At 35.4% G+C, this 24,286-nt stretch overlaps 1 protein-coding gene across 1 annotated transcript; it reads right to left on the bottom strand.

The window, feature by feature from the left end:
• Positions 1–15,735: 15,735 nt before the first annotated feature.
• Positions 15,736–23,297, bottom strand: LOC106622575 (protein toll-like). Its single transcript, XM_036376608.2, has 3 exons — positions 23,272–23,297; positions 20,399–20,427; positions 15,736–18,284 (listed from the first exon to the last, which is right to left on the bottom strand). Exons 1-3 carry the CDS (start codon positions 23,295–23,297, stop codon positions 15,958–15,960), a joined length of 2,382 nt encoding a protein of 793 aa, XP_036232501.2. The 3' UTR covers positions 15,736–15,957.
• Between the last annotated feature and the right edge of the window lie 989 nt (positions 23,298–24,286).

Here is a 24,286-nt window from a genome sequence, read left to right as displayed (position 1 = left end):
CAATTGTCTCTTAAATTGGAGCATTGAAAGCCATGGAAGATGGTTGTGCATTCAGCCGAGTTCACTCTCCAATTTTCTGGATGTGGGATAATAAGGGTATATGTGGAAGCTTTTTGGTCAGAACCCCATCGACACTACCCCAAATTAACTTTGTGGTATGCCCTGTGTTGCTAGTGGTAAAACATCGGAGGTGTTCCACTGGTAGGGTCCACTGTTTCAAACAATCCTTGATAGAGTTGAATGGCAGCTTAGGGGAATTGTACTCCCAGCCAACTCGTATACTTTGTCGTTTCCTTCTTGACTGGGTACCCAGATGATAATAATCGAGTTACCTACTGAGAGTCTAGTTATTGCCTGCTTGCATAACTTAACCTAGTGAGACTTAGTATTGGTGCTACGGATAGCCTCAATTGCATGGATAACTTTTTCAATTGACGAGATACCATCATCAAATTTGGCTCAGCTTATTGTCCGAAGCAACGGTGCAATCTTTGAAGACATTGTTCACAAGGAGTCACTATAGCATACAGGTGCCATATAAACTGACCGATCAAAGTTCTTGGAAGGAATATTTTGTATTTGTAAAGGACATTGTGGTTTCGGTGCAACCGAATTTTACGGTTTTTGTTGTTTTTGTTTGGTAATGGCTCGATTTCGTGCATCTATCATCAGTACCAACCTATTAAAAGCGGAAATTGTGAACCAGCTTTCCTCCGTTAACCACACTTTTGCTATCGTTTGCATGAGCAACCCACAGGAGTATAGACAGACAGTACATTGGCAAACGAATTTGTCTAGTCCATAAATTCATTTTATTTGTAGTATTCCTTATAACACACAAGTGGTTTGCATAAGTCTTCGGCTTGCAAATAACCGTTATCTTGAGTTATTGCAACAATAACTTGAGCATCGCAGAATTTCTCAATAATTATTATTATTTACTTCCATTTTACTTTATTTTAATTTCTCTTTCCTGCTACTCAAAAGAGAAGGAAGTATTTCAATTTCTTAAAATATCAATTCGGAATGCAAAATACTTGCGGAAACTGACAAAAGGTATGCGGAAATATACCAACGTTTATCACACACGTGCTGTAATTTATTAAAGGAAAATGTGTAAAACTTCCTTTTGTCTTCCACCGAGACACGTTGCAATAAATGAAAAATAGCAACACATACACAGAATACATAAAACAGATGCATACATATTTATGTAGTATATCACATATTCATGCGCGCACTCGTTTGTAACTCTGTGAGCGGACACTCGAAGAGTGCATACATTAAAATGGTAAGCCTGTGCTAGAAGACAAGCGAAACGCATGAAGCGAATGCAGAATTGGCAAGCTTTACATATCCTCTCATATTGTATGAAAACATAAAGGTTGCCACATGCGCGCCACACCTGCCACCCAGCAGCCGACACAGTTGCAAGAACCAACCGACATACACAAACACACATACATGTGTCATACGAAAAAGCAACAGAGGTTGGACAAGCATAAATGAAGAATGAACAGTGGGCAGAGAGACACTGTCAAGAGATAAGGTAAAAAGGATGCGGCAAGCGACTGGTTGCCTCATTGCCGATGTTGCTGCGTCAACGAAAATTGCGCTGAAACAGGAAAAATCGCATTTACAGAAATCAAATACAATGTGCGAGTATGTAAACATTCGTGTATTGGCAGCAGTAAAAGCAACTGTTGCCACCCGTCACGGCGCTATGCCATCACTATTCTGATTGCCATACAGTGCCGGTAGTCGATTGACAACAAATTGTATGCGCAAGCACAGCTGCCGCTACGATTCCCGTACCGCCGTTGTAATACATTTGTACTGTAACAACTCCCACTAACTGCCAGCTGCTGGCGACAGCAAAAGTTGCAATAGGCAGTTATTGCATGCTGTTGTTGCATTATCTGGAAAAATATCGCCAACAGTCTGTAATTTTTGCTACCATGTTTACGGCTGTTGCATGTCACCGTTGTTGCATCGTAATTCTCTACACCACCTTCACACCGCATCGCATGCGTTCTTCGTCTGACACTTGGCTGCAGTTTTAGGGCCTACAGGTGCGATGCCAGTGTACTTATTAGCCCAACTCCAGGGAGTGGACACGAAATGCGTTTTATTTCGAATAGTTTCATGTACTTGCACAAGCTTGGTTGCAGTCAGCTGCTGCAGTACACGACACTCTTCCGAGATAATCAAATTGTAAGTATGCATTTTCGTTATTAAATTACACGAAGAGCTTTGGTGCTTTCGACTGTAATGCTTCTCGTTGGGCATTTCAACTTTTTTATACAAGTTATGAATAGATGTTGCAAGTTTGGGTATACTCGAAACTTGGTACTCGAAATATTGGTGCAACATTTCTCCCCAACTAACTTAATGAACACAGGAAGGAATTGTGAACCATCTATAATAATGCATTAAATTAGCGATAACCAGCTAATAGGTAAAAAAGCTTTTCAAATGTCAGTCAACTAGTTTGGTGGTTGTGACATCGGTGGTGTGCCCTGGCGCCTTTTTTAAGTGGAAGAGCATTTTTAACAAATAATTGGTGTCGATCGGCTCAATAATTCGGCATAGTAGAATCCTGTGATCATTTTATATTCCTCGGGTAGTTGATTTACACTTTTTGTATCCCAAAAAATATCGAACATCATCTTTCCGGCCCTAAGGACAGTCTTCCGCATCTTTGCAATACGTTCGCCGGTTGAAATCCGCTGCTGTCATTATTTATTGGATATTCCAGTGCATCACAGTTTCATCGACGGTCATAAAACGATGTAGAAACCCCTTCGGATGGACCTCAAACAGCGCTAAACACAGCTGTGCAGTGGTCTCATAGTTGCACTTGTTACTCAGAATGTACAACCTTGATACGCGTTACGCAAGCAACTTTCTGATGCATGATATGTCCCACGTAATCTTTTGCGATTCCTACTGTCTCAGCTCTAGCACACCTTCTATTGACGGTCTGCCAACACAGGATCGTGTACTAATGTCACGTTATTTTACGTGTCAGCCATTTGGGGTCATTTTTTTTTAAGGAATTAGGTCAGTCTAGGATTGAAAAAAAATGGAAAATTACAGTACTTTTATGGTCACAAAAAAATTGTGAAAATTTTTTCCCTGCCCAATCCACTAGAGTGTCAAAGCATTTGAAGTGAACTTTATCATATACACTTATAGAAATGTTTTTATTCGGTACCGATTTATCGAACTGGGCTACAGTGGCACTCAGAGTATTCATTGGAAATTTTAACAGTAGTTTGTCTTTTTTTGTTATTATTGCAATTTTTTTGTTTCATAAACAATTTACTACTTAATTTTGCAGTAAAAATATTTAACATATTTTACAATTCAAGTACGAACTTTATTTTCAAGCCTAGAGAAACTATGCTTTGAAAATAGTAACTCCGAAGACTAACGCAGTTATCGCAACTTGATATAAAAATTTCAACATACGCTTGAAATTTGATTCCTCCTGAAATGATGAGAAAGGGTAATATGGAATGTTTGATTGGAATGCAAAAACTTATTTCAATATTTATACATACAAGAGCAGCCTGCAGTAAAAATAGTTTTCGCCTAAAAGACAAACTCATAACTTACCCATCTACCCAGAGCTTCGGTGAGCTGCGAGACCATAAACAATTAATTACAATAGTAAGCGAGTAGTCTCTCGCTGTTTCCTATTCTCAAGATCTATAGTTGTTAAAGAACTATACGAAAGATCCATACGACTTTTTAATAATCATATGACTTCTGAAGGTAAAAATAAATAGAAGTAATCACAAAGGTTTCTTGTCGGAAGTTTTAATATTGACACACGGTATAGCACTAGAATAAGAATATGGTATCTTTTCGATCTTCCCTGAACAGAAAGGTCATAAAAATCGCAAAATAACTTCAGTGCACTAATATCATATGAATTTAAAATACTATTCTTATACGCTTCTTCCAATTGTCAAAACACTTTTCAAACTCGATTATTGGGATAGCTTTTAGTTCTTTCAGCGATGCTATTTAAATATCATCTATGCTTGTAAATTCTCATTACTTTTGGAAATAGAAATATTCATATGGAGGAATTTTTGGTGCATGTAGAGGCCGGGGCTTCGTTACTGTATTGTTTTTGGCCAAGAATTCACGAACATGCAACGCAGTGTGAGCAAGAGCAGTGTGTATCAAGGTGCAAAAGCCATGGATTTTTTTTCAAAATCTGGGCATGTTTTTTCTTCACGCAAATTGCGTTAAACTTGTAGGTATTTCTTCTTACTGACCGTTTGAGCTTGAGGCAAGAATTCAAGATGTACTATAACATTAAAGTCGAGACAACTGAGCCGGGATGCTTTCTCTGAGCTCATTAAGTCTATGTTTCAACGTCATATCCGTAAGTCTATGTTTCGTCATCTGTTCTACCACGTTTAGTAATTCTGCATCGTCGTTTACTTTATTTACTGATTCCTGAGCAACTTCCATTCGCTGATCATTCATAACCACTGCTTTCGCCTTTTCCACGTTTTCATCGGTACTTTTAATTAACACAAAACAGACCAACTATCGGCCCTTGTTAACTTTTTTACGCAAAATATGATACAAATTCTTTGATCCATTTCTTTTAACAAACGAAAATCGCCAAGCTCATAAAAACACGTCTAACCTTAGCGGCTGTTACCGACAAAATAAGTAATTTTACCGTAATTCAAGGACATGTATAACAACATATTATAGTTTAAAAAAAAAAATGTTTTGATAATTGGACTCTGCAAACTAACGGAATTTTAAAACTCCCATTATATTCAGAACGAGGTGTACATTGGACTTAAATGACATTAAAATTTTTTAAAGCTTACTCATTTTAAGTATAATATATACAATACATATGTGTGTCTATATTAGAATGCGGCTCCCAGAAGTATCAGATTTTGCTCTAAAACAAATTATCCAACGTAAAAAACTTTTTACTTTAAATTTAAACCGTGCCAAATTAATTTTAATTTTTCCATGGAATTTTTTTTGTATGAAATTTTTCATTTCCAAAGCAAGTAAACCTAAAACTCTTAAAATATGATATTCGAATACAAATTTTAGGTAAAAAAAGGTCTTATTAGTTTTTTTCATCGCAGTTTTTTTTCATACGCAGCTAAAGTTATATGCATAAAATGTTCTGCATTCAAACGGGGTTCACCATGTCGTATGAGCAACACAGAATTTATTTGTGTAATTCACTTGTATGAATGTTCAGGTCATTTGATATTTAACTTTAACTGCTTATAAAATTTTAGGGAATATTTTTATGAAAACAAAGAATAAAATCTAATTTTTGCATTAGAATATAATTTTTTTCAAATCTGTAGATGTCCTTGCTTAATGCATACTCACAAAAAATCCCGTGTAATATACATACATATGGTATATAGGAAAAGAAACGTGATTTAGAAACAGTTAAAATTGAATATAAAGCGCTTGTTTACGATATTAAATGTTTTTCAAGGCAAAAACTGAAATTTTGGGGGGCGTCTGCAAAAAATAAAAGCAACTTGAGTAATATCAGACACCCAGAAACCCTAATGTACATGTATGTAAGTATATATGCAAACATTTAAATTCGTTTGCATGGGAGCAAAGAACATAAACATTTTTGATAATTTGTTATTTCATTATCGTACTTTGTCATTATACTTGTTTGGTGTGCAGTGATGTTGATTTTTCTGACAGCTTGTTATTCTTTCCATCTCCCCACATTTGACTTTCGCTGTTGACAATGAGAATAATAAATACAAAATACCTATTATAAATTTTTTGCCAAATTTTGAAAGGAAACCACTAATGCCATTATTATTTTGCCTCTTCCATAAATATTAGTATCTTTACAACACTGGCTCCAAGTTTTCTTCTTTTTACATCAGCCTTCTTGACTGCTTCGTATTTATTGACACATTTTTTTCTCACCTTAATTGCCTTCGGGGCGCTTTTAAAAAGGTATTTTAAATGTATGTCAAGTTTTTTTTATCAACGCACAATAAAGTATTTATTGACGAATTTTTCTTTTTCTACTTTTTATTTTCTTCTCTATGTTATTTGTATGCCAATTTTTGCTGTTTCTTCTTTGCTGGCGCAACTCTTTTCACTTTTGTTGGCAATTATCTCGCAACTAGTAATGTTTTAATGAAGAATTGAACTTTTTAATTGCTTAACAATATAGCCAAGATATAACGGCATTGAACTTGGACGAGTTTGAATGAAAAAAGTTAAAGGAAATTTGATATTGTGACAAACTTAAAATCTGCCGTAATTTAAAACTACGACTCCTAATGCTTTAATTAGAAATCCCTTGATAAGATTATAAAGTGCAGCAACTGATTATGACAAAAAAAAAAATAACAAAACAGGGCTTTTAAATGATGCGGTGTTAGGAGAGCAATATTTTTACTCGAGTGGGCTTGGGAGATTAAGGTCATAAGCACTGTCTGTAGTTTATTAAGTTGCTTTAATCATAATCAAATGAAAACTTTTCAACTAAGCCTTACTAAGGTGCTAATACAGCTGAAAGTCTTTACTTATTATAAATATTTTAAAGTTTCAAAATATTATAAAAGGATTGAGGTATATAACATTAAAATATATTCCTTATCAATTAACAAAAGCCGAGAATAAAAAGTTTAGATCCATTTAACTATACTTAGCTACCTTTAGATCTTTCCCTTTGCATTAAATCTAAAGTAGGCGTGGTTATGTCAGATTTTATCTATTTAAATTTATAACTATAAAGAGGTTAGGTTAGGTCGTATTGTTGATCCGAATCGATTGATTTCACTTGACTATTCGTCGATTGTGTTACATAAAACCTAACCTAATTTTATGAAGGTGGATTACTAGATCCTAACAGATCGACGGAGCGTTTTGAGGATAAAAATTATTAAGGCAGTTAATATCAATCCCATTCACTTCGCTAGGTTCGCCAAAGGTACGACTAATGAGAAAAACCAGATAATAGAGAAGAAAGTGACATTGATCATAAGTAGAGAGAACTAACGAATAAAATTCAAAACAGCAGATTATAATAGATAAAATAACATGAGAATAAGAGATATTGAATGCGGGAACTTTACATAGTGGCAATTTTTATAATTAGTTGGTGAAATTTATCATTAGACATGCTTTAAAAATTTGATACAGTCGATCTTCTGAAAAAAGTAAAATTTCTATCTTTGTGAGACGAAAAACGGGTCTAATCAAACTTCATTGTGTTACCCAAAATCAAAATAAAACCACATCTTGATTGTCCGGACCCCAGATTTTTTAAAAGATATTCTATATAACAGATTTTCTTGATAATAAATGATGAACTCGTCGAAGTTCTTCCATTAGCCCACATATAATATAATACAAAAAAACATAGTTATGAAACTATATTAGTCTATGGCCTATATATTATATAAGTAGCTCGATGTATGGGTACTATACGAGTTAACGTAAAAAAGCCTCATGAATCGAATTTCCACCTACGAATCGCTTTTGAACTACAAAATCTGTTGCAAATAGTTTCTGTTGATGAAAATGGGGCACTTACGACAACGTGAATCGAAAATAGTCGTGGCCGAAACAAGGCGCAAACGGTGCCCGAGCCAGGATAGCCGGTCACGAAAGTTTCGCTATTTGTTTGGTGGGATTGTCAGGGAATCATTTACTATGAGCTGCTTCCCTATGGTTAAGTAGGAGAGGAAATGGATTTCATCAGATTAATTCCAGGTCACACAAATCGATAGTGACTAACCAGATGCTCCCGGAGTTGTTGTTGTTGTGCCCACCTTATAGTCCGAACCTAGCGCAAAGTGATTACTGCTTATACCTGTCTTTGGGGATTGATTCGACTCAAGAGGATTTAGTTAAAATTGACTTACCCAGATTTTTGTCAATAGAGACGAGGGTTTTTATGCGTACGTTATTAGATCGGTTGTACATCGACAACACACTTAAACCAGAGGCTATTGAGAAATCAGTGTTTTGGATTGGGCCAATCACTATATTCGCGCGGTTTGCCAGCACCAGCCTAGGATGTACTGTCTTTATGTTTTTTCAGTAAATGTTATTCATATAAAGCGTGAGAAAAATAATTTTTCCTCTGAAATATGAATGTCGAACTTTGTATCTTTCATTACTTTCATGTGAAGAAAACCACAGTCGAGAGTGATCGTATTTTGGTGGAAATCATTTACGACCGCTCTAGCTAAACGAACGCGCCAGTATTTTGTCCTGGGATGTCAAAAAGTTTGAAGATGAGGAACTGAAGTCAGGAAACGTTGAAGGACGATTTTACAGGTCAGAAATTCTCCTTGTATGTTATAAAAGGAAATCGTTTTCGCATCGGATTGTGACTGGTGATCAAAACCTAAATGCAATAATTCATACTTGAAACCTGGTCAACCAACCAAACAAAGGTAAATCTCTGTATTTGGTGCAATCAGAAGAGCGTACAGTGTTACGAGCTTCTAAAACTGGGTGGAATCATTTATGGGAACGTTGCCAACAGCAACTCATCGCACTGATGTGATGATTGGCAAAAAACTGCGACTAGATACGAGGCAATACAATTTCATCATGAAAACGTTCGGCCTCATGTTGCAAGACTGGTTAAAAACTATTAGGAAAACAACGGAGCAGACCAAGCAAACGCAGTTATTTTGGGAATCCACTAATTGCCAGAAAGATGGACAATTGTTATAGCTTCAGATAGTAAATACTTAGAGCAATATTATTGTTAACATTTTGAAAAATAAACAACGAACTAACATAAGAGCTCACACGCACAATTGAGCATAATCTTTTAGTGAGCCAAATTCGGAAATCCTATTCAATTTGTTGAGCTCGGTTACAAAAAAAACACATTCAAGTCTGCGTTCTACTTCCTCGCACTCGGTTAACGTGCCAACTTATCTTAAGTTTAAAGCATGTGACTGCATTTATCTGGATACTTTGCAAGTACGCCGTGGCAGTTGCAAAGAAATTGCATCATTTCTCTTCCAACAAATGTGATGTGTTTGCGCGGTTTGACATTACTTTATTTCTTCATATGTATGTATATAATTACGTATATACATATATAATATAATATATTATTAAATATACGAGCATTTTAAGATGCAGCAATCCGAATGAAACAGTTGAGACAAGGCGAAGAAAATCACAAGTAAAGTGAGCGATGCGCTTGTCCGTATTTATTATTTATACAGTTATAAGTTAGCAGCACATACACATATGTTATATACAAATACTTACATATATATAATGTACTTACATGTATAAAATATATATAATGCGCTTCGTGGTGCTTCACTATACTTGCTTGCGCATCGTTTGTGCCGGCAACTGACAGTGGCAGCATTAAATGTAAGCGCGGCTGCTGAGGCATATCCTTTGATTAATTGTAAAACTTCTTTTTCTGCTGCCTTCTTGTGCTCGCTGGTTTTTTGCCGTTGAAAATTTCTAAACGTCAACTTGCCAAGTTGGCAGCTGATCCAGAAAGCTTATATAACTCCCAACATACAAAGCATACACACAGGCGCTGTTGTGACAGTTGACGGCAAGGAAGTGGGCAACAACACGGCGAGTAATCATATTTGTTTACATTATACACTTCCGCAAAGAACTTAACAAATGATGTTACTTGTGACTAAAGTAGAATACATTGGCTGCAAACAAAAAATATATATATATATACATATAATATATATAACTATATACATATGTACATATTTATACCCCGCTACATACACATGCAACATGCAATGTACTTACTATGGCATGCTGTGCCTCTTCAACGTTTCTCGATCGCTGTCAGCGTGCTAAATCCCTTACGACGTCTTTTCTCGCCGTCTATTAGCGCCCAATGTAGTCAGCTCCAACTAGATGAATTGGTAGCGTGCTTATTCCTCTGGGCTCCTTTCAATGCTTAATGACGCGACACACGTTTTGTGCATAAATTTCTTTCTACCTGCTCGATATACTGAGTCCTCTGTGCGCTCTCAGCTTTCTTTGGTATGCGCTTTTGATGGCAAACTAAGCGGCGCTCGAGGCATCTCCGGCTGCCAACTCCGGTGTTAGCAGTGATTGGAATGTTGTCAGCCGTTGCTGTTGCCTTTGCCAAAGCTGCTGCTATGTAAACGAAACAACAATAATAATAACAACATGAAACATAAAATATAAAACGGAGCCGCTATGCATAAACATGCGGTTGTGTCAGCGTTGCTCTCTCCGGACAAATTAGCGTTAGGAGCTCCTTCGCTTTAGTTCTTCGGCATGTTGATTGCACGGCTTTCCTGTACGACGAATTCACTTCCTTAGCTGTATTGCTTATATCAGTTGTTATTTGACATAACATTTTTGGAAAACTCATTTTTTTATGAGTTTTTCAAATTAATGTATATGTACTGCGTTCATAAATTATCCTAAATTTTTGTCGACTGGCCGTTTTGGCAATGTGGAATTATAGGTATTGCTTAATTCATTTATTTCAAGAGAGAATTTCATAAACTAATTTTTAAATAAAGATATATGGTAGCTGGCTATCTGCAGAGACATCTACGAGTATTACGTGCCAGTAGTTTGGCTGCAGAATCTCTCTCTGTAACTGGCTGACACTTGCTTCTTTGCGCAGTATTCCGTTAGCAGTCTGAAAATGGTTGCATCTGCAACATTGGCCTCATTGTTCAAGTATTGTCTGGAATTCTTTGGGATTTAGTTCAGTCTTCTCAGTCTGATATGAAGATGTCTGTTGCTATGTCCCTGTGTCAAAACACCACGGATTTTGTTGCTTATCGATTGAGTTTACATTAAAAAAATACGACGCCGTCCTTAGAGCATATGAACGGCACCTGCATATATATAGCATACATATATGGGTTAATAAATTGTTCGGCGGTTGTAGCGGTGCTTTGACTAATAATAAAAAATTTCTTGAAAGTATCTTTCTATACAACGATTTGATTTCGATCTTTCAGTTTTTATGGAATCTACAATATATCCAACAGTGGCCTGATATAGGTGGTTCCGACAAATGAACAACTTCTAAAAAGACGTATGCGAAATTTCAGGGTGATATCTCAAAAAATTATGGACTATTTTACATATATACAGACAGACGGACATAGTTAAATCAACTCAGCCTGTCACGCTGATTATTTATATATATTAGGTCAAGTAAAAAGTTCGTTCGGTTTTTATCTAAGAGATGGGTCATACTATACGGCGCTGAAAACGTGTTTATTCGCGCTAAAAGTTTGTTTTTGACAGTTTTTCGATTGATTTACTCAGTTCGTTGTGAGCGCTCGTCAAAGTGGACACCAACAAAGAGAAAATTCGCTATATTTTACAATTTTTCTTCGATCAAAGCGAAAAAGCAGCCAAAGCGGCTGAAAACATTAATTTAGTTTATGGGCCCGATACTGTAAAAGAACGTGTAGCACAAAAGTGATTTGCTAGGTTCCGTTCCAGTAATTTCGATGTCAAAAATGCACCACGCGTCTGGAGACCTGTCGTCGATTGCGATAAAATCATGAAAATAGTGGAAACAGACCGTCACGTGAGCACTTATTTAATTGCTGAGGAACTAAAGATAAGCCAGAAAACCGTTTGGAACCATTTGCATAACCTTGGATTCAAAAAGGAGCTCGATGTTTGGGTGTCACACGAACTAACGCAAAAACCAAGATGGACCGAATTTCCATCTGCAAATCGCTGCAGAATCGCAACAAAATCGACCCGTTTCTGAAGCGGATTGTGACTGGCGATGAGAAATGGGTCACTTATGACAACATCGAGTGCAAACGGTCGTGGTCAAAGCTCGGGGAAGCGGCCCAGATGGTGGCCAAGACCTGATTGACGGCCAGGAAGGTTTTGCTGTGTGTTTGGTGGGATGGGCAAGGAATCATCTACTGCGACCTGCTCCCCTATGGCCAAACGGTCAATTCGGCCGTCTACTGCCAACAACTGGACCGCTTGAAGGCAGCACTCATCCAGAAGAGGCCATCTTTGATCAACAGAGGCCGAATTGTGATCCGCCAGGCCACACACGGCTTTGGTGACTCGCCAGAAGCTCCTGGAGCTCGGATGGGAGGTTCTAATACACCCACCTTATAGTCCGGACCTGGCACCAAGTGATTACCATCTTTCCCTGTCCATGGCGAACGCGCTTAATGGTGAGAAGTTGGCCTCAAGAGAGGCCTGTGAAAATTGGCTCTCCGAGTTTTTTGGCAATAGGGACTCAGTCTTCTACGAGAGGGGTATAATGAAGTTGACATCTCGTTGGCAACAAGTTTACGAACAAAACGGCGCATATTTGATTTAAATCGGACAAATGTACACAAAGTTATCATCTTTTGAAAAATCAATAAAAAACCGAACGAACTTTCTACTTTACCTAATATATAAATGATCACAGATCAAGCGATAACTTGAGAAAAAATTTAGTTATCTTAATGAAACTTGGTACTTGGTGAATACGAGTTCGTAGATGTGTGTAATCGGATCACAATCACGCCCACAACATGTCATTATTGAGAAAACATATAAAATGTGGATTGTGGAACCAAAGTCGTTCTGACCGACATTGTGTGTTTTCGATGAGTTTTCATTGACAGTTCACACATATATTTGTTTACATTTGTTATGTACCCTACAAGAACAGTGACGGTCATCTAATGGGTAATATGACAGTCATAGCTGAAAAAATTTTGTCAGCGCGCAGAACAAAGTTTCTATCATTTTTTTTAAATTTTCACTTGATGCCATCTCCTCCTCAAAATGCGCAATATCGAACTACAACCACCCCTACATCTCATATAACACATTTTATAACCATATGATTCTTTCACTTTCCAGTATACAAATCAGGAAGTAATGAATATAACAGAATAAACTTTGCACGAATAGTGCTCCTGTGCTATCATGTGACCGAAAATTATCCAAATCGAACTAAAGCTGTTCAAGCCTCTGGATACAGATTATGTGGACCTCAGTATCAGTCAATATGTAAGATATCTTAGCAAAATTATGTGATTAATGTTGGATATACTATAGTTCATCGTATGTTATTAGAAATACTATAGTTAAATGCCGAAAATATGTGAATTTAGTCTACGAACTACCCCAATTCCCAAATACTATATATAATATTGTATATTAATTTTTGTTGTTTTAAAAAACCTTATGGCGAACATTTCGTTTAATGAATGAGTTATTTGGTGTATGGTATTTATAAATATGCTTGAAAATATTATCTCAACTATACCACAGCAATGTCATAATTAACTCAAACAGCCGATACCTTTCTCTATCCCCAATATAGTCTGTATAACTATTTTCGACTTTCCACCTGACAGAGTGTGTTATACTTTATTATAATTTAATGAATTATTTTTTTTTTAATTAAAAAATTTAGCTTCCTTTTTTTGGTTTTTTTCCAAAATATCGCCTTATTTTAAGCTGTCACACTAGATGTGCCTATTAACAAGACAATTGTGTTCATGTGAGAATTTAACGCTTAACAGAAAGACGACCACAAGCGGCGGCCAACATCCTTCAAATTTTACAATACACACGTTCTTATGGGCACAGTTAGCACTTTCCAAATTTGCTGACGACAATAGGCAGCTTACTGTTGCCACTCATATGTCAAATGAAAAGTCCAAAGCTCTAACAGGTTTAACGTTCATTTACCAACAAAGGCATAAAAAAACTCTGATATATCATTTGTATAAACAAGAAGCTGGGTTCAAGACGACATTTGGCGACAAAAAAATTTCGCTGTCGTACAGTCATCTCTGTGTTTAAAGTGGGTACCCAGTATTGTAAAGAGCTAAGAACTCTTTGTGTGTACCATAGTTAAGCTACTTTCCTAGGCTTCTGACAGTCTGCCATTGTGTGCTTCTACCTTGAGATAATGGTATTATACTATACTACTGTACTATATTTCCAACTAAGTTAAACACTAGCATTAAGTTTTATTGACAACAAATCCAATCAGATTTTACAAGTATTTAAATAAATTGACTCTCAAAGATCGATTGAAGTGTTAAAATTTGTATCAAAATGTTTATTTAAATGCTATATATTTCCTTAGAAAATACAACAAAATTTATTTAAAATATTACTATCATAAAACCGAATAAGAATGACTGCGCGATCAACACTTCAGTGGTTAACTTTTTGGTCAAGTTCCTCTTCCACTGTCATTTTGTGGTTCACGAATATGGTGTTAGTCTGGCAAAACGTTAACTTCAGTTTCACCGAAGCTATAATACCCTTCACAAATACAAAAGCTCCTTACAAGAACTTAATTCCGAACGTTCAATTTGTATGGCAGCTATATGATATAATGATCTGATCTCACCAATTTCTGCGGAGAATAATTTGTTGCCTTAAGCGATAACTCGTGCCTAATTTCGTGAAGATACCTCGTCAAATGAAAGAGTTTCCATGCAAGCACTTTACTCCAACCGTTCAGTTATTATGGCAGCTATATGCTATAGTCATCCGATTTATACAATTTCTTCGGCGATTAGATTATGGCCTTAAGAAAAGAGTTTTCCATACAAACACTTGATTCCGATTGTTTAGTTTGTATGGCAGCTATATGCTATAGGTGTCCGATATCGGCCGTTCCGACAAATGAGCAGCTTCTTATCAAGGAAAGGACAGGCGCAAAGTTTCAGATCGATAGCTTAAAAACTGAGGGACTAGTTTGTATATATACAGACAGACGGACAGACAGAAGAACAGACAGACAGACAGATGGACATGGCTAAATCAACTCAGCTCATCATGCTGATCATTTATGTATTGTATCTACATATCTTATAAGGTCTCCGACATTTCATTCTGGGGGTTACAAACTTCGTGACAAACTTAATATACCCTGTTCAGGGTATAAGAATGGTAGCATTATTTTGAACGAAACGAATTTCTACGAGTATAAATTTCTTTATATAGAAAAATTGGAGATTTCTCAAACATCTGTATTTAAATTTAATATATATCTACATATGCAGATACATATGTATGTCTATATATTGCTTCGTTTCAGCAAATCGCCAGATCACAACAATTTTAAGCAAAGTTGTCACGCCACCGATTCCTCTCAACCTGTCCCATAACGTATATTCTCTGTTGTGCCTTCTAACAGCGTCATCAATTGCATCTAACTCAAAGCAAATTTTAATTTATCCTCTAAAAATTTTACTGCGTGTTACTTAAATTTGTATAAATATACCTTAACAATTTAAAAACTATTAATGTGTTTTTGGTTTGTTTTTACTCCCCAAACATCGTCTTATTTTAGGCTGTCACACTAGGTGTGCCTATTAAGAAGACAATTGTGTTCACGTGAGTCTACGTAATGAGAATTAACCTTTGTTAGAAATAGCTAAGAATTCTTTGTGTGTATCTATAATCGTTTAACTCACTTAGCTTCTTTCCTATGCTTCAGAGAGTCTGCCATTGAGTGGTTCTACATTAAGACACTGTTTTTTCTCTTCCACTTTGAACCGTCTACTATACGACAATTGTCAACAAATTCAACTATAATTTACATGCATTGACTCTCTATAATAGTTTGAGGAGTCAAGATTTGTACCAAAATGTTTATTCAAATGCTAAGTATTTATTTTGTTAAAATACAACAGAATTGATTTAAAGGAAATACTTTAATTAAAACAAATTGCGTTATTGAGCGATCACCACTACAGGGGTTAACTCTTCAGTAAATTTTGACTTCCTTTATGGCTCTCGTATATGGTATTAGTGTGGAAATTGAAAGTAATAGCATCATTTTGAACGCGATGAATTTGTATACATATATAATATATAGAAAAATTCGGAGGAATCTTCAAAAATCTGTACATCTGTAACTGTTGACTCGATTCAGCAAATTGCCCGCCTAGGACAAATTTAAACAGATTCGTCACGCCAACGATTTCTCTCAACCTGTCCCATAACGTATATTCTTCCGTTAACTTCAAGCATATCGGTATTCGGTTTTATACCCATTTTATGTGGCATCGCATAGCGTAGTTTATCCCAAAATCTGTCATCTTGCCAATCCAGATATGTGTTCATGTCCAAATATGCCTTCAATTCCTTATCCAATAAACCACTGTTGATAATTTCACCATATTTAATCATAATTATGCGTGCACGACCTTCGTTCAACGAGCACTGATGCGCTGTGCGAAACTCCATGCGCGCCCATTCCGATTCGATGAAGTGCTGCGAGAGAACAATGATCGTACGACGCGACTGCTCAACCGATTCGATGATTTCTTTAGGTATATACGCGCCTGCCAACCAATTCCGTTCGTGCGTGCATATACGAAATGGTGGTTCGCATTGCTCGAGTTGTGGCAGTAATATCTGGTTAACGAAGTCAGCCTCTTGGTGTGCATAGGAGATGAACGCATCGAATGTTTTATTCTTATCCAGCTCATGCTCATTAATGCAACAGCTCAATATATTGTGGCTAAATAACCAGACTTTCGCTTGTAAATTATATTTATAGAATAACGCGATGATGAGAAGTAAAATAATAATAAGTGACGCTGCAGAAGTGACAGCCACGGTCAGGTACTTATAATGTTTAACGTTACCATCAGTTTGGCATAATTCGCTCACGCTCGCTGTTAGGAGGGTAACATTCCGTAGATTATCACATCGTAACTGCTCGACATCGGGTATGCGTTGCCGATGTGCGCGTACAGTGTAGAGCAGCTGTTGAGCAGCACAGTCGCAAAACCATGGATTTGCACTCAGATTCAGAAATTGTAGTTTCGTGCTCTCATTGAGAAAATAACGCAAAAAATCAGTACTTAACGATTTTAAACGATTATTGCGTAGATCCAGCACTGTCAAATTGGTTGGAAGTTCAAAGAGACTTATGTTGAAGATTTTATTGTTCGAAGCGTAGAGTTGTGAAACGTTTGCATAGCCGAAGGTGATATTTGGCGGCAAACTCGTGAACTGATTGCTGCTAATATCGAGTATCGAAGTCGTGAGCCCAAGTTGCTCGGGACGTGGCAGCTCTTCGATAACGTCGAGTTCCCTGCCGTTGCATTTAATGGTCAGAAACTCAGATTGAGTGTAACAAACGCACTTTCTGGGACACAATACAGGTTGCCAATCGCACAGCTCGTCCCGTCGAAGTTGTGCGATATTCGTAAGTTGTTTGGTTGACGTTTGATTACACTGCAAATCGCTAAAAAGTCTCTGATAATTATCATTGAAAATCCATGCTAATGTACAATCACACTGCACAGGGTTCCCACTTATTTGAATTTCACCTTCGCAATCTTCATTTGTATTAAATATATCTGATAAAACATATATGTTTTTAATTAAATTATGACCTAAGTCTATTTTGAAAGGGCATGTAATGCCTAATGCGACTATCCGGTCCAGATTTAAGCTACTCAAAAGATTACGACTTAAATTTATTACTGCTAAATTACTTTTGTTGTCTTTGTACTCTTTAGGTTGCAATTTGCTTATATAATTCAGGCTTTCTGCTAAGTCCAAATTCATAATCATGTTACTATATCGCAAATTTGTTAAAAATGTAGAGGAAGAATTGGCGTAATTTTCATTGGCCAAAATCGTTTGCAGTTTATTATCGCTTAGGTCTAGCCTATGTAGAAAATGCAGCGGTTTCAGAGCTTCTATAACATTTGTAGTATCGTGTAATTCATTGCCTTTGAGTTTCAATTGCCATAGCAAAGGAGTTTTCGCGAAAAATTCAGGCGTTAAATATGTCAATAAATTGTTACTCAGGTCCAGTATTATAAGTTGAGGCTGATTTGAGAATATATTTGATGGCAATTCCGCGATTTCGTTGCTGCTCAAATTCAGAAAATTTAATTGAGAAAGTGCTGCAAAGATATTTGCGTCCAAGATTGTCATATTATTTCCCGATAAGTCAAGTTGCCTGAGTGCAGTAAGTTTTTGAAAATGAGCTTGCGTCAAGTTTCGCAGCGTTATGCGCTGTTTCCTTAGAGCTTTTACGCTAAGTGCAAGCGTTTGCAATTTGTAGTACATAAAAAATATATAAGTTGGTAGAGTTATAATGTCTAATGATGACTTTATAATTAATTCAAAGTGAAGTAGATAACGTTCACGATAAAACGCCTCAGGTGGTTTTATACCAAAGTCGGTGTCATAGATCATCATAGCTTTATCTCTACCCACAATAAACAAACTTTGCCGCACTTCGCTACTCATTAACTTTTCTATTTTAAAGTTATTGCAACTGAACAGTTCGATGTAAAGTATGTTACGAAGAATTGGCTGAAATTTTTGCTCGAGTAGATCATCAATATGTGCTGTTTCTCTATCACAAAACACCATCATTACTCGCGATCGCGAAATAATTTCTATATTTATATTGTCATATTTACATTTTATATTGCCATCACAGCTGCAAGAAATTCCTTCACCTTTAGGGCAATCCGGAGGGAATACTGGTTCATCGTTAAACTCCGAATTGCAAGTGTGCGCCAACAGAAATTTGTTGCTTAAAATCAGTAAAATTGGCAGGCAGGCGAGTATTAAACACATATTTGATAAGTTAATTTAATTTTAAATTAATTTTTGCTGTTATTGTATTTATATTTTCTCCTCACCAAAGAAGTCTTGCTTACTAAAATGTAAATCACAAACTGAAGCAGAATAAACCATATACATCGTCATTTCATTTCTTATCAAAAATATTTTTGAAAACCGCAAATTCTGAAAGCACTCGTTGCAACAAACCTATAGGAATGATAAAATTAAACAAACGATAAAACACGGAATATTTTTTTGAGTAATCGAGAATATATCAATATTGTATTGTAAAAAAGTTGTGCTAAATTTCCCGTTACAATATAACTAAAATATTATCTCGCAACATGTTTTAAAAAGTATATGACAAAAAGAAATTCGTTATTTTTGCATTAATTTTATAGTTTTTTTCAGTATAGTTAAAATGATCAGACTTATGTTAAATATGGTTTGGTTCCGAAACTGTTAGCATTTTAAAGTTAATTTAATGATGCCACTCTCATAGAAACTCTTGGAAAAAAGCTGGAACAGGTAGTCATATGACAATGACCGTTTTCGCTTGACGTTGCCGTAAGTGATCCACTTTTCATCACCAGTATCCCTACGCTTTAGAAATGGATCGATTTAGTTGACTTTCACAAGCGATCCGAAGATGGAAATTCGGTACGTAAGGTATTATTCTTGCGTTAACTCGCTTGTTATCCAAACATCCAGTTTATTATTGCATCCAGCCTTATTTAAATGGTTTCAATCTTTATTTAAATTTATTTATTTATGAAAACCACAAGAATACAAAGCACAAGTCTTTATAATAGCGCTATTTTTTGTTGCTGTGAGTTTTGCACAAAATCACTTTTCTAGATTAAATTTACTCTCTCGTAGGGATGGTAATATTAAACAGAGAGAAAACAGTAATCGAATATTTATTTTTAGTAATCGTTCAATATCGCATTACAAAGAACTAAAGTTTGTTTGCATAGTTATACAATTCTTTACTTTTATAATTTTTCTGCTCTTGCTACATGTTGCTGCAGAGTATAATAATTTTGTTCACCTAACCGTTTTTTGTACGTATATCACCTAAAACTAATGTAATTTAATATAAGTAAATGATTAAGACAAAGAGACGGGTTGAAATCTGGGTGACTGTCTGCCGTGCAAGCTGTTACTTGAGTAAAAATTGATATATCTTGATGAAACTTGGTAGACATCTTTCCAATGAGAATATTGATATTGCAGATGGGCAAAATTAGAACAGGCGAAAATATATAACTAAGCTTCAAGCTAAGATAAAAAGCTGTAATGTAGGAATCGCAGTAGCGGGGGCACTTGTGTGTTTAAAATGCTTAAAAACGGGAGCTATATTAACAAAATACGCTCAAGTTAAACACTTTCCGCATCTTCTCCGATAGTGCGAAAATGAGTAAAATCAAATAATAATACCGACGACTCGCTATATAACGGTTATGTTTAAAACTACTGGCCAACTTTAGGCGAAATTTTATGTCTCAGGATCTACTTGACTGAATACAACCAAATTCGGTACTTAACCTTTTCCAGACAATATTATTTGACATTGTGAAAAAGTTCAAAATCTGAATATTTCGTATATAAAACAATTTTAAATCCCATCTATTTATTTCACTTTCCAGTATACATATCAAGCACCAATTAGTATCGCGGGATACTGTGCCAAAATAGTGACATTAAGTTATACCACCTTTTGACAACAAATTGTTAAAATCGTACCATAACTTTCAATCCATTATGGCGGCCGTAGGACGAGGAGATGACTTTTTACCGAAAATATCGGTTAATCTGTGAGGACTAGTATTAAAATTTGAAAATAATAATTTTGTGATAACAGCGTGCCCTTTTGCCAAAATGGATAAAATCGGGTCAATACTTTCCTTAGCTCCCATATGCCTAAAATAAGGATTTTCGAACATCCTGTTAACTAAATATAGCATATATTGGTCAATCTTAATCTCAGACAACATAGAATTTTAATAACAGTGTATCTTTTTGTATAAAATAGATAATATTAGGATTTTCGCACCTCGGGTTGGATTCCAAATTTATTAATCAATCTGTGAGTTTTCTACATGAAACTGATATACCATATATATTGTAATGCCAAAAATGGATAAAATCGGGTCAATACTGCTTCTAGCCCTCATTAGATATATGGGTTCTCCAATTAACATTTCAAAGTTCCGATTGGTTTTATCGCATATGTCGGTCAATATGTAAGATATCATAGAAAAATTAATTGAACCTATTATACATTATTGGATATTGCATTGTTTGATCCCGAAAATGTGTGAGATTGTATGTATGCATGTACTTCAAATGAGGATTTTCGTTAGTCTAGCACTTACTTTATGCCATAATTCTAGGTCATTGTGTGAACTATCTTCACAAAATTGCGTGACAAATGTTCTTGAGTATACTTAAGCAACATCAAATGTTAATGCGATTAGTCCAGATCTTAATCTAGCCTCAATATGCATCGCCATGTAATGATTTCCATCCATTTTGACTGTCTATCTGACTTTAACGAGTTTATGTCGGCCCATATGTGTGATAATTTAATGAAATTACCATTGAATTATTTTTCTTAAAAATGGAATGGCTTAGCGATGAATATGAATGAAATTGATCTAGATTTTGGTCTTAAGCCCATATTCCCAATATAATGAACTCCGATGGTCAGTGGTTGTTTGTATAGCCATAGCCATGGGTAAAGAAGCAAGGCTTACTAATTCTGACAAAGACATAATTAGAATTTTAAAAGCAGGAAGTTATTCCAACCAATAAATTGTGATCAAAATGTGTAGAAGCGATTGAGTAATACGGAAGTTTTTGAAAAAAAGGCTCAAACTATGCCGCTAAGGCTCCAACTAGAGGAAATCCGAAGCTTACATTAGGTCAAAGGGGACAAATTCGTTACGAAGCCGCTCAGAATATGTTATGTTTTTCATAAATCAAGAACAAATTAGATCTCCCGTCACTTACCTCAACTGATTTTCGTTATTCTAACAACTCATATGCCAAATATGTCGTTCAATGTATGAGTTATATGGTACATAATATTTATAAAATTGCTTGAAAATATGATCTCTAGTATACCTCAGAAATATCCAAATTTACTTAATCAGCACATCCCTTGTATGTCCCCAATATAGTCTGTATAATAATTTTCTTAAAAATTGTGTGTGAATATGAATGAAATTGGTCTAGACATTGAAACAAAACCCTTATCCTTAAAATAATGAATTGTCATCTTCTGGTTGACGTTTTCACATTAACTCATTATATTAAATTTAGCTTCTTCAGATGAGTTTATGTCCCATATATCTCATTAAAAGATGATTTTATAACAATTTAGCTGACGGGGAATAAAATATTAATAAAACTAAGTGAGTCTATGACCTATAATATAACTTAATAAAATGAATGTTGAATTGTGTCGCAATATTTTTTAATATAAAGATTTCCTTACACCTGAAGGTATTATCCCTACCTTGATCCTTACAAGTTGCATGAGTTGTACTCGAATTTACTCCGTCTTTACTTGTTTCAAATAAATTAAAATGTTTTTTAAGGAAACCATAAGTAGATACAACAGAAAATTTTAATTTAATGACATAAGTAAGGAAACACAAAGTTCGGTTGTAAGCGAACATTTTAAAGGTATAAGCCAAATAATGTATAGGGGGTAGGCCAAGGTAACCCTCACATTGAGCAAATAACAAAAATCAATATATATACTTATATTATATGTGTGCTGTCGTAAGTCATTAACCGATTTCACTTGTATTTAAAAAAAAAAATACAAGAAATTCAAAATTATGCGTTCTTACATGATACCGGCTATATACGGTGGAAAGTCAATCGGAAGTTTGAAAATCCATATATAAATTTCAATATATGGGAGCTACCTACCTACCCGTATTGACCTGATTCTATCCGGTTTTGGTATCACGACTTATAATTACCAAAAAAAGATGCTCGCTGATTTTTAATCAGATGTCACACATATTAAGTAATATACAAGATATATATTAACCTGAAGATCAAAAAACTGTATATGAGGTATATGAGGCCTAGGGTATTGAGGCATATAAAGAGCGTCCTCTGAATTTCATTAAGATGATAACTAGGAACTTGAAAAGTAAAGGTTGAGTTAACGCAGTTGAAGAAATTTTCAACATCTTCTTTATATGGGTGGTGGACGTTTTAATCATTTCATAAATTGTCACTCTGTACCTATACTGAGATGGTAGAGAAAAATGTTTGCCGCATGTTGGGTTGAAATATAATAGTAGCTGGAGTGGCATGCATATTAAAATTATACACCTGCTTTTTAAATAACAGATGATAAAAAACAAAATTTTGTGATTGAAGGATATAGGTATAAAGGTTTCAATATATTTTGAATAGATTGGTCCAAAACGCGTTGAAGATAATATTTTTGTTTTATTTTTAAGATGTGTAATTTTTTGTTAGTAACTGTGCATCCAGATTAATTAATGGTAAAAAATCTGTGCCTCTTTCTTTTGAGTTTCGGGCCAGTGCAGGAGACTTTGAAAATGATTTAATATGAAAAAAAAATCATAGTAGGTTGAAACCCATCTATGTGTTATTTCGTAAAATCAGCTGTAAAGAGATAGGTTTAAATCGTTTAAATTGGTCATTTTCTATATTTTCTGATAAAACTTACCATAGTGATGTATATATTTTTTACGAATTTTTTTCGAAATAAACATTTTAAATAATAAAAAAAAATATCTTGTTTGGGACCTAAAAAGGTTATTTTACCCAAAATTTCGTGAAATGAAAACATTTTTTAAAAGATTAAAATTTAAAACCAAAACATGATTATATAAATTTTTTACAGAATTTATGAGGTTATGTGAAAAAGGTGTAAACACAAAAGTTGTAGACCTTTTCATTGCATGTTACTTTGCCATATAATTTATTTCCACGGGACTCGTAGTAAGCGTGTAGCAAATCTAGATATACCATTCTTAACCGTTCAAAATTCAATCAGCTTCCCTTTCCCCCTTCCCTTTCCTACTCCCGACCACAGATCGCCCGTAAATTATTTTTCCTTTAACTTTTGTTGTTTTATCTTTCTTTATTTTTTAATGGGTTTTATGTTACTATGATTTTCTTGTTTACCAAAATTATCTACACTGATCTATTTGTGAAGTTTTACAAAACATTTCCAAATCTTTCACGTTCTTCAGCACTAAACTTCAATAAACACACAAAACTGCTCTCAAAAGGAAATATGAGCAAAACAAATACAACACGCGTTCACTTACCCGCATCGTCTCGTATAACAGTTCCTTGCAGCAGTTAATGCCCTGTCGCTTTGTTGTTTTGTTTATGTTACTACGCTTCAGAATCTTGAAATCCCTGACGTTTTAAACACGCTGACATGTGCGAAAAAACATCGGCATTAAAGCTCAGCAGCTGCGCACACATATGTTACGCAATTACCAACAACAACAAATGGGCGCTATGCTTAGCATTTGTGTGTACGCGTGCTTATAGTCGTATATGTTTACATATCTGCATCTGTAAACACTTAGTTTTGCGTACACACACACACACGCATATACGTAATATTCAAATGAGACAGCGCCTGTTCGCTCGTTGGCTACGACATGGCGTATAC

Source organism: Bactrocera oleae, chromosome 3 (genome assembly GCF_042242935.1).
Source record: "Bactrocera oleae isolate idBacOlea1 chromosome 3, idBacOlea1, whole genome shotgun sequence".
In the NCBI taxonomy this organism is placed as follows: domain Eukaryota; kingdom Metazoa; phylum Arthropoda; class Insecta; order Diptera; family Tephritidae; genus Bactrocera; species Bactrocera oleae.
Note: the sequence above shows the minus strand (reverse complement) of the source record. Positions and strands in the feature narration are given on the sequence as shown.